The sequence below is a fragment of the Mytilus trossulus genome, chromosome 3 (assembly GCF_036588685.1).
Source record: "Mytilus trossulus isolate FHL-02 chromosome 3, PNRI_Mtr1.1.1.hap1, whole genome shotgun sequence".
NCBI lineage: Eukaryota > Metazoa > Mollusca > Bivalvia > Mytilida > Mytilidae > Mytilus > Mytilus trossulus.
Genome location: NC_086375.1, coordinates 48,062,606 through 48,077,970, shown reverse-complemented (window position 1 = coordinate 48,077,970; position 15,365 = coordinate 48,062,606). Strand labels below are relative to the sequence as shown.

At 32.2% G+C, this 15,365-nt stretch overlaps 1 protein-coding gene across 1 annotated transcript; it reads left to right on the top strand.

Moving 5' to 3' along the window:
* The first annotated feature begins 6,207 nt into the window (after nt 1-6,207).
* LOC134710844 (muscarinic acetylcholine receptor M2-like) lies at nt 6,208-8,249 on the top strand. The gene is given in 4 exon segments (XM_063571247.1): nt 6,208-6,628; nt 7,340-7,486; nt 7,489-7,536; nt 8,110-8,249. Coding segments are annotated over 4 exon segments (756 nt in total).
* The last annotated feature ends 7,116 nt before the right edge of the window (nt 8,250-15,365 follow it).

Genomic DNA, 15,365 nt, shown 5'->3' with positions numbered 1-15,365 from the left:
AGTAATAGATACAATCTAAAGTATACAGCAATTTCATCATTATCAAGAAAAATATGAGCAGCATTGTAAATATTTGACAAACCTTCATAAGAATGTGACAAAAATTCAACTAGATCATTTAAAAACACTGAAAATAGTACAGGAGACAAATTTTCTCCTTGGCGTACGCCAACATTGCTAAATAAGAAACTTGAGGTGTTACAACCTAATCGTACACAAGATTTGGCATTTTTATACATACTGTGAATAACTTTAAACATTTTACCATCAATACATTGTTGTAGTAACTTGTGCCATAATGCACATCTATCCACCGAGTCAAAGGCTTTCCGGTAGTCAACAAAAGCACAAAATAAAGGTTTGTTACATCGCAAGTAAAGATCAATCAGACAGTTCATATTAAAAATGTGATCAGTAGTACCATAATGCTTTCTAAAGCCTGCTTGCTCTTCGCAGAGAACATTAAAATTATCTAAATAACAATTAAGCCTATTATTCAGCACACATGTGAATAATTTACCAAAACAGCTAAGAACCGTAATGCCCCTGTAGTTATCAGGATTTGCAGGGTCTCCTTTACATTTATATATTGGTACAATAATACCTTCAGACCATGAGTCGGATGACATGTCGCATGTGGACAGTTACCTTTTGAACTAGCAAATTAAGGTCAATGTATCGGTCTAGTATAAAACAGGGTTCATATGCACATCGCACCAATAGTCTCTCGTCTTTAAGCGCATGTAATATTTGCAACTAGACATTAAAAACATCTCGTCCATCTCTTTATTATGAACAACGTTTAGAAAACATATCAATGAAGTACTAGTAATCTTGATATTAGGTTGTCACCAAAATCTCTCAATTTGAAGCTCGCACATACATTCCGATGCTGTATCAATCTCAATAACATTGAAAACTTCGCCATTTCGACAAATGCACGTGATTTCGATCGCTTTGGTTTTTTATACTACCGTTTCACTCAGTGTGTGTGAGTGGGGGGATGAGTGTGTGTGTGTGTGTGTGAGGGGGGGATTTTAAAATAATTGATAGGAAATTATAATCCTGGTATTTTTGATAACTATTTACACCACTGGGTCGATGCCACTGCTGGTGGACGTTTCGTCCCCGAGGGTATCACCAGCCCAGTAGTCAGCACTTCGGTGTTGACATGAATATCAATTTTGTGGTCATTTTTATAAATTTTCTGTATACAAAACTTTGAATTTTTCGAAAAACTAAGGATTTTCTTACCCCAGGAGTAGATTACCTTAGCCGTATTTGGCACAACTTTTTGGAATTTTGGGTCCTCAATGCTCTTCAACTTTGTATTTGTTTGGCTTTTTTAACTATTTTGATCTGAGCGTCACTGATGAGTCTTATGTAGACGAAACGCGCGTCTGGCGTATAAAATTATAATCCTGGTATTTTTGATAACTATTTACACCACTGGGTCGATGCCACTGCTGGTGGACGTTTCGTCCCCGAGGGTATCACCAGCCCAGTAGTCAGCACTTCGGTGTTGACATGAATATCAATTTTGTGGTCATTTTTATAAATTTTCTGTATACAAAACTTTGAATTTTTCGAAAAACTAAGGATTTTCTTACCCCAGGAGTAGATTACCTTAGCCGTATTTGGCACAACTTTTTGGAATTTTGGGTCCTCAATGCTCTTCAACTTTGTATTTGTTTGGCTTTTTTAACTATTTTGATCTGAGCGTCACTGATGAGTCTTATGTAGACGAAACGCGCGTCTGGCGTATAAAATTATAATCCTGGTATTTTTGATAACTATTTACACCACTGGGTCGATGCCACTGCTGGTGGACGTTTCGTCCCCGAGGGTATCACCAGCCCAGTAGTCAGCACTTCGGTGTTGACATGAATATCAATTTTGTGGTCATTTTTATAAATTTTCTGTATACAAAACTTTGAATTTTTCGAAAAACTAAGGATTTTCTTACCCCAGGAGTAGATTACCTTAGCCGTATTTGGCACAACTTTTTGTAATTTTGGGTCCTCAATGCTCTTCAACTTTGTATTTGTTTGGCTTTTTTAACTATTTTGATCTGAGCGTCACTGATGAGTCTTATGTAGACGAAACGCGCGTCTGGCGTATAAAATTATAATCCTGGTATTTTTGATAACTATTTACACCACTGGGTCGATGCCACTGCTGGTGGACGTTTCGTCCCCGAGGGTATCACCAGCCCAGTAGTCAGCACTTCGGTGTTGACATGAATATCAATTTTGTGGTCATTTTTATAAATTTTCTGTATACAAAACTTTGAATTTTTCGAAAAACTAAGGATTTTCTTACCCCAGGAGTAGATTACCTTAGCCGTATTTGGCACAACTTTTTGGAATTTTGGGTCCTCAATGCTCTTCAACTTTGTATTTGTTTGGCTTTTTTAACTATTTTGATCTGAGCGTCACTGATGAGTCTTATGTAGACGAAACGCGCGTCTGGCGTATAAAATTATAATCCTGGTATTTTTGATAACTATTTACCTCCAAATGAAAACTCCGGATTTAAGCGTGAATTTTTATATCATTAAAGCGAAATGTTAAATTGTCAATGTTTATCTGAGCTTTAGCAATTACTCTTTACTTATCTTCCTTACAATCTAGATCCGTATCTTAATGACTTTAATAACAAGACAGCACAATATTAAAATGTCATATCCATTAAAATATAGTACTAAAAATAATTACTGAATACAATCAATCATCTCATCTTTGAGGTCTGTGAACTCAACAGTTATTGTGTAATAAAAGTCTCATCTATAATTCCCTAAAATGATTGAATATAAATTGTTAAAATAGTTTTATTGTTTCATATTAAATGGGTATTTTTTGTTGAAAAACTCACCATGTGCAGTTGATTACTGTTGTAGTGTTTTATTGTGTACACTTGATATTCCCTTTTTAATTACAATCGTATGTACATTTCAAATTCTATTACCATATCAGAATTCAGAATAAATATAATTTTCCCCGTTGAATTCGATTTTTTTTCGGGGGTTGTTTATTATTCCTGACATGTTTGACAATATATAACACGCTTATTTCAATTTTGTTTGTTCATTACTTGATCTTTTATAATTGCGCAGTTTTTGTTAAGCTGCTTAATAAGAAAAGTCGTAAACTTTGACTTATTTTACATATAAATACTTACATATTTTTAATATAGACTTTTTAAAGAATGCAATGTATATATACGAATTATTGAAGCATAATTTGTTTCCGAAAGGGCTAGTGAGCTAGAGAGCTATTCTTATTTCTATCGTTCTTTGTTTAACTATCGCCTTTCGTCTGTCTGATGTAGGTTTATCCTCAAGTGATGTTTTATTAAGATCCATTAATATAACCAACTATTTGCAGTCTATCAAATAAGGAGCACTTTAGGGAAATCTGGCATCGGCCCATAAAATTAATTCATTTAGTCAGAGATAAAAACTTGATGTTTACTGATTTGACGTGCAATCTGGATTTCACTGCTTAAACGGGGGTTGCATGACAATGAAACACTAGTAAGTGTCATGAATCCAATAGTGATAACAGCTATAAAAAATCTCCTCAATAATCACCTGTCCAATTAAAAACCAAACTTGGTAACAGTCATCCTTGGTCAGTCACATAGAACATAATGGTACAAGGTGATTTGCAGTCTAAAAAGTAAAATCACAAAATTACTGAACTCCAAGGAAAATTCAAAACTTAAAGTCTCTAATCAAATGGCAAACTAAAATGATAAAAAAACAACAAACGAATGGACAACTGTTATACTCCTGGCTTGGTAAAGACAAATTGCATGAATTTAACAAGTGCTTGCGTAACGGGGGTATCGGTAGTATCTGTAACATATATGTAATAGCTCCAATAACTTTCGTTGATACCTTAGAGAGGCTGATTCTCGCCAATGATGATGTCATAATTATTTTTATTTGAGCGTCATTGATGAGTCTTATGTAGACGAAACCCGCATCTGGCGTATTAGATTATAATCCTAGTACCTTTGATAACTATCATATGTTTTTGGCCAAACTCGATAAGCAGTTTATTTGGAGTCGTATTCCATATCCAATGTTATAACTGCATATTATAATTGTTTCTAAGTATCTGATAACCGTATGTTCTAATTCAAATGATTTCAACCTTAATAATATTTTCGATGTAAATAGATATATTTTTCTACGCAAATTATATAAAATCATATTTCTTTAATATTCCCTGCTGCTCTATTCAAATTTATTCTATGAATTATGTAATTGAAAATGAAATTTCAATAACTACTTCAACATATCTATACATTAATTTGCAGGTTATCGCGTGGATTTAATTTCGGTTACCACCATGAGTTCTGAAATGAAAGAGACATTTTTATACTCATAAAAGTATCCATTCAGTATACAAATGGCAGTTACAGATTTAAGATTATTCATCGGAAATATAAAAAAAAACCTTCATTGAAAAAACGGAATGATTTTCTGTCATTAATGTTCCACCAATCGTCATCAAGCTTGGCAAATAAGTCGAACACTGATCCCTAAATCCGCCTTTGTTGGTGATAAATGTGAGATAGCTATCCTCCCCTATACCTCTTGCCAATATAGAATTAACAAACACACGGCAATGTGCACAGTTTAATAAAAACACCATTGCAAGCTTTTCTGATCGCAAAAACCTACCCAGAACATTTCTTTTGTAAATCAGGATCCTTAAAATTGCTGAATAATTCGATGAACCATATATCTCTATGCGTTTATCCGTTAAGAAATTTCATGTAGATGGTTGATTTTCTATCTAACTTAAAACTTGCTTCGTCTCGAACTGTGGTGACCAATGGCTTCTCGTGTGCTGCAGTAGAATAGAAACTTGAATTTTGTTGAAAACATAGCTCGAAAAGATGCCTGTCTTTTTCTTATGTTTTATGATGTTATTGAACTGTATATGTTTTATCTACACTCGTTCGTACTCGTGTTGATAGTCAATAAAATTGAGAATGGAAATGGGGAATGTGTCAAAGAGACAACAACCCGACCAAATAAAAAAACCCAACAGCAGAAGGTCACCAACAGGTCTTCAATGTAGCGAGAAATTCCCGCATGAGATAATTATACTTAGAAACTAGGGGAAACATTTGCAAAGTTTTTTTTTTCAATCAAAAATATAAGTATGTTAGAAAAAAAACTACAAATAACAGCTTTTATGAAATAGTGGGAATTTCAGACAAAACAATCTATTTTCATGAATATTCACTTAATACATCTTTTCCTCTTTTTCTCTTCTTTTTCCTATAATTCCATGCAAGATTCCTAATGACGATTTCGTGTCATACATTAATCTGATCATGATCGATGTTTGAACCGAGGTAAGTGGTCGCATGAAACTTGTATGTCAGAGTATCGGACTTTCTAGATGTGAAACGTTCAACTGATGCAATTTCCATGCTACTGAGTAAAAGCATTATTTGATTCATGACACTTACTAGTGTTTCATGGTCATGCAACCCCCGTTTAAGCAGTGAAATCCAGATTGTACGTCAAATCAGTTAACATCAAACGTTTTGTCTCTGATTAAATGAATTAATTTTATGGGCCGATGCCAGATTTCCCTAAAGTGTTCCTTATTTGATAGACTGCAAATAGTTGGTTGTATTAATGGATCTTAATAAAACATCACTCGAGGATAAACTCAACAGATCGTCAATTAAGCTATATGTATGTCCATTATTTTATGCATAGTAAATGCTTCTAGAGAATTCAATTCTAAAACTGTTTCTGATATTACAGATACACATGCTGTTATCTTAAGATGTGCGCTTTTTTTAATTTCAGATTTTCATACATTTCGTATGGCATTATCAATTATTTAGAATAATTCCTATTCGGTGGAAAACTTTTCATAGACATCAATCCAAACAAAATGTTCCATAAATGAATAAAATTAATTCAAAAGTTTATTCGATTAGAGAGATGAATTAAACTGCCATACATTATTTATTTAGCAAACTATGGCCCATGGGAGAGATGAATTTCATAAATACTAGAAGTCTTCCGTGGAATCTGGACATATTTGGATGCTGTTCAGTTTGTCGACGGTGGAAATGTCATCGTTGAAGTACTTATCCACAGAGACCGCTGGGCTGGCTGTTTCCACCAGTATTTGTATGGAAACAAACATCTCACTAGGTAATAGAACAATGACGGAGTCTGAACAATTTACGAAATTGCAGTCTATTTTGATTGCTTTTTTTGCAGGTATTCTTGCGGTCTTAACTCTAGGTGGAAATCTTCTGGTGATGATATCTTTCGGAATTAACAAGAAATTGAGAATACTAAACAACTACTTTTTAGTAAGTCTATCTGTTGCAGATTAAGCTATTGGGTTAATATCAATGCCTTTATATACTGTATATGTTGTACTTGGATATTGGCCGTTCAGTTCTCTGCTATGTGATCTCTGGCTATGAATGGACTATGTCATGACTAATTCATCGGCATTACATTTAGTTATCATATGTGTAGACCGATATTTTTCCGTCAAGAAACCATTTACTTACAGAGCTTATAGGACATCAAAAAATGTTTTAAGAATGATTATTTCGGTTTGGGTCATTTCGAGTTTACTGTGGATACCCTTGATTTTTGCGATGACTTACATAGAAAGCAAGCGAAAAGTGCCCGAAACTGAATGTTACATTCAATTTCTATATTCCAATGCTTATTTTACCATAACTACTCACATCTTGGCGTTTTGGTTACCGGTTTACATCATGATTGCTCTCTATCAAAGGGTTTACAGTGCAGCAATAGCACATGCTGCTTTTAAGTCGAAATATGCATGTCGCCCTGATGTTACAGATAAAAAAGCTACAAAGAACTGTTGCAGCAAACTCGATAGACATGCATCAATCAATAGCAAAGAAACTTCTATAATAGTTATCAAAAGTACCAGGATTATAATTTTATACGCCAGACGCGCGTTTCGTCTACATAAGACTCATCAGTGACGCTCTGACCAAAATAGTTAAAAAACCAACTAAATACAAAGTTGAAGAGCATTGAGGATCCAAAATTCCAAAAAAGTTGTGCCAAATACGGCTAAGGTTATCTACTCCTGGGGTAAGAAAAACGTTAGTTTTTCGAAAAATTCAAAGTTTTGTAAACAGAAAATATATAAAAATGACCATATAATTGATATTCATGTCAACACCGAAGTGCTGACTACTGGGCTGGTGATACCCTCGGGGACGAAACGTCCACCAGCAGTGGCATCGACCCAGTGGTGTAAATAGTTATCAAAAGTACCAGGATTATAATTTTATACGCCAGACGTGCGTTTCGTCTACATAAACGACTCATCTTATATGAATGGAGGGAAGCCCCATCCTGACAGAGAAGGCGATAAAGCTGCAAAAACATTGACCGCCATTCTTTTAGCATTTATTATAACATGGACACCATATCATGTTAATGTGATTAATCTTGTTTTTGCTCGGACTGTGTACCGAATGCAGTGTATCATATTGGTATGTCATAAATGAAAATAAAGTTTTTAAGAAATAATTTGCAATACCTCATTTTAACAATATTCTAACTTAACAGATACTTAACAGAATAAAAAGCAAATATCTCTTACTAATATACAGAACAACTAAAGAGGTGTTAACACTAAAATGTTATAACTTATGTTTCAAAATGTAACAATCCAGGAAACCCACAATATGCATCGTATCAAAGAAAGCATGATTGTTTTTTTATATTTATAGTCATTTAAGTACTAGAAGTTTATTTGAAATTCTAAAAAAACAAAAAAATAATGTTACATGCTTTATCCACAACATAGTTAATCTGCTCTTGAATACTCTATGCAAATGTTGCATCTCATGTGCTTGTAAGCGTTTTCAATATAGCAATAGTTATTTCTGAGTCCTTCTAAATACCCAAAGTTAACTTTTTCTCAAAAGTAACAATTTTCAGCATATGACATTTTTAACAAAAACAATCCAAAAGCAAAAAAACAAGATAAATGTAGTTATTATATTTTAAAATAAGTCTTACAAAAATGGAAAGCTTTTTCATATTTGTTCTTTATATTTCAGCTTACTGGCTATGCTATGTCAACAGCACAATTAATCCGCTCTTGTATGCCCTATGCAACATAAATTTTCGATGGACATTCATTCGAATTCTGACATGCAACCAAATATATTCTGTTAGAAGTGACATGGTTAGAAATTGAGTTCAATGAAAAACAGCTATAATAAATTCATAATCATGGACAAGAATTATATTTGTTTTAGCCAAAACAAAATGTGTATTTCGGTTGCAGCAAATATTTTATTTTCCGAACATTTTGACATTTGCGTCCGCAGCACCAATACATCACGGTCGTTGTTTGTGTTCGTGTATTCCAATCTGCAGTTAATTGTGTAATGTTTTGTGGACTGTTGTCAATTTGGGTTTTTTTTTCCTTTAGTCATGGTGTTGTCAGTCATACGGTTTTTATTTTTACGTCCTTTTCTTTTTACCTACTTAATCAAATATAACTGGAGTTGACTGTAAGCATCAATTTGATAATGATTAATAATAAAGACATTTAAAAAAGCGATTCAAAATTACATCAATAGTAATGAACCGGATGTTTCAAACCTGTGCTTGATTGGATTTTATTATTAAGTAGTTGACATGGGGTATGGCGATAAAAAAAAAAAAGTTCTAACAAAGGATTTGTATAGTAAGAAGGTCTTACTATACAAATCCTTGATCTAACGATAAAACAAATTATCCGTTTGATGTACAGGGACTCGATTAGCGGGTATAACTATATATATATATCTTATACAGTTATTGCAAATTTCTTTGTTTTTTGTATTCCCTGTCTTGTACAAATTTTATTCAACTATCAAAGTTGCCACCAATATCTGTATGTTTAATTATGGCGCGGAATCATCGTCATGATTCAAGAAACAATTGATGCAAGTTATACTTTATTGTAGTTTTAACATGGGTAGGCATTATATTCGTGGTTATTTTTGCCCGAGCGATAGTCAATATCACGTGCTTCTTTCGCTTTATGAATAAACCCATACTCTAAATACAATAAAATTTATTACACATGCGTATATTGACTACAGCCGAATAACGAATTTCATCAAATTGGCATGCATATAATATATTTCATGAACTTAAAACACTTTCAAACTCTTAAATGATGCACATGTTGTTACTAATTAATTTATCATGAATGTAATGTGTTGCATTTCAAAATTGACATATTTTACCAAGATACGATAACCGTTTTTGCTGGCTGTTCAATCCCCCCTGAAAAATCACATTGCCAGTCATTTGCTTGTTTAAAAACAAAAAGTCAGAGGGCTCATGGAAGAGACTACACAAACTCTGCACTCTTATACAAATCGGACATAGAAATAACCTTAATTGTCCTAATCAGAATCGAAATAATTGATGCAAGCTTTACATTATTGTACTTTTAACATGGATAGGCATTATCTTCTTGATATTTTAGCCCTCACTATCGCTCAGGCAAAACAAATCATATAAATATAATGCCTACCCAATGTTAAAACTACAACAAAGTATAGCTTGCATCAATTATTTCTAAAATTTGATCAATCGCCATATTTTTTTACTAGCAATTTGAAAGTGTAGTTTACTATCGGAGATGAGATGAATTGAATGTCTATGTGTTTTTTTTTTATATTATTAATTGGGCGCTAACCTCCGCTAACGGTAGCGGAATTGGAATTTGACGTTTGATGATACAAGCCATTTCCATCCTCTTCATTAATTAAATAGATAATTACACAATGAATGGAATATAACTCTTTGCATAAAATTTCATTAAAGTCACATGGTTGATTATTGAAAGCTAACACCTTGTTTACATCATCATCTTTTCTTTGTGATTTGAGTAAAGCAGACTATTTAAGAATGTTGGAAGAACTTATCTGGTTATGCATTTTACTGAATACATTATACTTTTTTCGAGACAGATTGTCATCGTGAGTTTTTATCTTTATCGTATTTATATCCACTGATAGAGACATCAGAACATAGTTTATTATTAAAGAAAACCGTACTATGTACTCCGATACACATGTCCACCTTATCTTAGAAATTAACCTTGTAAGTACCATGTTCATATTTGCTACTAACTGACTGGTCCCCGGAAATTGGCAGTTAACCCTCCTCGGAGATCAGTATTTCTGTGTTTTTACTTTTTCCCCAACATTAGAATATCAAATAGATATTGATTAATATCGATTCCAAAATAAAGACAATAAAGACTGACTGTGCAAGGGCTGTATATCCAATCAAGGTTAAAAACTTTCATCGTCATGGTCAGATCAGCCCTCTCATGCGGACAGTATTATATGTTGTGTACAAGCTATCATTTTGTACAGATTATGATATAATCAAATAAAATTGTTCAAATTATAATTTGTATTTTGACTTGGTACAAATTGTTATTTGTACAAAAAGTGCTTGTACAAATTACAAATTGTACAAAATTTGACTACAATTCACTTATAACTTCTTAAACTTATTACTCAGTATGATCGTGCTGAAACTGAAATATCTCAGATGTATTTCTTGAATCTGATGCAACAACTTCAAAATGTAAAAGTAAAAAGTAAACTGAGATGTGCATTTCCCGATGCTATAATACTCGCACATATTCAAACAAATTATACAGAACTGTTCTTGTATTTTCTAAATTCAATATATGCGTATTTCTATTAAGCATCGATGTTTTTTTTCTTTACATTATTGAAGAGGTATAACACAATCAGCAAGTTCTGCTAATTTTCGTTTTGTTTTCTTGAATAGATATTCTGTTGGCCAGACAGCAAACGCATCCTAGCAAGTATGATTTGTGTTTAAACGTCAGTGTCACCCGGATTGATACTGGAGCCAATTTCTATAATACACTCGGAATTGTCTCTGTGGCCGGACAATTTCTATTTATACTATCAGAAATGACACTTGGGCTTATTTCTATTATACTATTATAATTTTCACTGGGGCTAATTTCTTTTATTCGGTCAGAATTGTCATTGGGACACATTTTATAATTCTATCCGACTTGACAAATGTCTATTCACACCAATGGTTACCGAGCTTCAATGTTCGCTCTAGTAAGAAAGCCGATTATCATTGTTTTTTTTCCCTTCTCCATGTAAGACAATAAGGCATTTTGGATACAATATTCTTTACCCTCTTATACAAGCTTAATACAAATAGATAATCTGCCAATGGATTAGCATACCTATATCTTGCAATATACTACATCCAAGGTAGATGACACAACTATCGGAATAGTTTCATAAAATAATTTTTAAATATACACAAGGTATTTTACAAATTATCTATAAAGTGGTTATTTGATGAGTATTTATGCAGTTAAGTCATAAATTATGTTCTTTTTTAAACCCTCAGATATAAATGTTATAAAAATGCATATATTTCCTCTTATTATACCTTACATATATTTTAAACAATTCTATTGGGTGAAACGTTGTCACGTGACATGGAATGATTCAGTTGTTTTTCATTCAATTGCAAGGAAAGACGAATAACCCTAAAAATTACCACCAGCGGTGAATAACCCCTTGAGATTGTTGATTTGTACTTGAGTTATCTCCCATGATTATGATGTCACAGACGTAAATAAACAAAATGGCAGCGTTCACGTTACAGTTGAAGCAGTCACCGAGACTCAGAGACGAAGAAGAAAAAGAGACGAGGAAATAAGGCATTAGACATGAATAGAGTGACAGCAGCTGATGATAGCTCTTATAGAGTAACGGTCCTTTTCAGGGCCATCAATATTTTACAAAAAGATTCTACTTTTGTTGTACAATCTAGAAATTCTAGAACACAAATGTATTTTCATCTGACGTCAACTTGTCTTTGACTTTGTTATAAAAACTTTCCACTGTTAGTTCGGTATAATAAATCAATTGTGGCCCCTTAGAATCGATGAATATCCAAAATTGTCAACCCTTGAAAGTTATTTCACTTCGGACTGCGCCCTCATTGAAATAACCTTCTCGTGTTGACAATTTTGAATATTCACCTCTTCAACGGGCCATAATTGTATATTGTTTTCTTAAAAAGTGATGAATGATTGATTATTGTATGCCTCTTAAAGCAAGATCAGTTTCATCGTATCAGCCAAATTTTATTGGTGGAGATATCAATAGTACCATGAAGATCTACAGACCTTCTTCTTGAAAAATAGCTTTTCCTATTCAATTAAGATAATAGTCAAACACACCTTGACAAAACAAGGTAGATAGTTATAGTGATGTATTATAGTAGAAAGTGATGTATTAATATAATCAATCTTGTAAGGTTTTTAAAAATGATTTAAAAAACCACCTAGGAAGTATCTTTAACAGGTTGTAAATATTCTGACATCATTCAATGAAGCATAAGGGCAAATCAACAATTTATCAATAAATGGTGCTGAATAACTTCCACTTAATATTAAATGGTACTATGACCACAATGGGACAGGGTTATGTACTAAAATAATTGCTTACATTCGCTTTATTTGAACTTTGGTAATCATACCACATCTCCTTATTTTCATAAAATGCTAAGATTATATGCAAAATTTGAGTTCTGGCAAAGAATTAGAATGAAACTAATGCTAGGAAACTACATTAACTTGTTAGTGAAGTGAGGTGCTCTGTGTTAAGGACTTGTCACTTTGAAATTCAGAACAGCAATTAACATAATGTTCCACTGTTTCGGTTTCTGCAAGTGCATATTTTTTTTCCAATTAGATGATACTGATCATTTAAACCACAAGAGACTAGCTGGTCAACATTATCTTTAAATATGACCAAATCCTATTCAGAGGTAAGATTTTTTTTTATAAATCACTTTGTTTTAAAACAAATACAACAGTACTAATTTTGAAAGTATTTATTTAATTAATCAAAAATAACAATACATGTATTAATACATTACATTAATGCTTCAGCACCATTAAACAATAAAATAAAAATTGAAGATATCTTCACATGATTTTCCTTATAGCAAAATAGTAAAGATATCTTGACCATATGTTATATTTTTACATAACCATTGTGATTTTATAATTGTTATTCCAGAAAGAAAATCTTTAAAGCGACCATTTGTTTTACACTGGAATCACTTGCAAGTTTATCATCTTGTACCAGAAATTAGCAAAAAGATGTTTTTACTCAAGTCCAAAGGTTGTATTTCACTGTGTCTGAATTATTAAATGTCTTCTGTGTAATATATTCAAAAACATATACTTAAATAGTGTACATGGTTTAAATCATCTCAACAAAAAAATAACATAAAAACGGCACAACTAACAATGAAGCTGCAGATAGAATATCACAGGGAAGATGTGTATTAAGTTTAAAGTTGGACTTGTGTAACTTTATCAAAACTACCTTGACAAGAAACTTTAACCCAAAGCAGGACAGACCCAACTGATGGACGAACAGATGGCAGAAAGGACTCATAGGCATAGGCACAAAAAACAACAACCAAAAGACAGGGCAATATGATGACTATGCACACAATAACATTCTGTTCATATTTTCATCCTCTTGATCGAAATATTTTGGTCAATTAATCTCTTTTCCAATTTCTGCATAAAACTTCTTTCTCATTCAATCATACAAGAATTGAGGTGATTTTTTTCAATTTCATATTATATGCAAAATATAAATTCATGAAAGTTCACATATTCACTTAATACTTAAAATATGGCACAAAAAGTGAGGGCATTGTGATGCTGAATCAACCCTTCTTATTCCATAACTGGAGCATTGTAATAATTTCTGCATAAGGATACTTAAATTTGTTTTAAAATTTCTATAACCTGACTGGTTTACCTGCATTGGCGAATGCTAATATCTTTTTTTACTGTGTTAAAAAAATACTAAAAACACACAAGATGGAAAGCCAGCAATGTATTTTATAATAAGATTTTTAATATATTGTAGAAATAATATTTCATGTACAATTTTTGTATATATGCATAAATCATGACAAGGTACAGCAAAAGGACAAAGAATCATGAATAACAATGAATATACCTGTAAATCAAATTTGCTATTTTTATTCACAAAATAAAAACTAACTGAAAAGCATCTGAAACCTGATTTGATATAATAACATTCTCCAAATCATACATAAACTTTGTAAAATATAACAGATATAAGCACTAACTTTTATACTGAATCATCTTGATTCTGAAAGCCTTGTTTTGGGTTTAATACAATCAACAAACGTAGCATTAGTTTTTGGTGTATTATTGTATACTGTACATTAAATCAACAAATATATCTTTATATTTCTATACTATCTAACAAATACCTGTATCTTTTTATTATAGATTTATAAGGATCAGTTTAGTAAGAATTATTTATCAAACAATAAAACCTTAAACTTAATTTTTCCAGTATAAGTCTTACATTTAATATCAAATTATCTGTGAATCCATAAACAAATTTTCATTGTCCTTTAGATACGACAAGTAAAGTTAAGTAAATTACCTCGGATGAACTGAAGTTCTGAGCTTTTTATGTTTACAGCACTTAAGAACATTTATTTTCTTCAAAAATTGGAAACAACAACTATAGAAAAGTTCTTGTTTCTGTGGTCATAAAACAAAATAACCTTCAAAACAATCATCATCTGAAAACAAATTTTCTTCATAAAATAAAAATAAAGAAGCATTTTGAGAACTATAATTGGAAAGAGAACTACTAAGATTGAAATTAGATAAATCTAAAGTAGATCAACCCGTATTATGTTGTTTCACATGAGAAGTTTTAATTTAAACTGTAATCAATTTTTCAAAAAGCATCTGTAACAATCTACATAAAACTTGTCAACTGTAATTAAATGGACAAAAGCAGATAAATAGATTCTGTCGAAATTCATTGCATAAATTAATTAAAAATCATGCCATAATCATAATACAAGACTATCAATGTAAAATATCATAATCAATATCATATAACTATACTCAACATACCTGCCAACTGTCACTATTTGTGGGGGATTTCCCCCATGAAGGTTCCTAAATGGAAATTTTAAAAGAGCAAATTTGTCCACAATTTTAAACGGAACAGTTAAATTTACAATGGCTATAGGCTAGTAAAAGATGAAGAAGCCCAAAAACAACATTATAATGTATTTGAAGACCCTCTTGAATGTTTTGTAGAACTATAAGAGCCATCTTGCACGTAAAACACCCATGGGCATATTGAAAAGTTGGCAGGTATGACTCAATTAATTTTATTTTGAATTCAGTCACATATTTGTTATATTCTCTAGC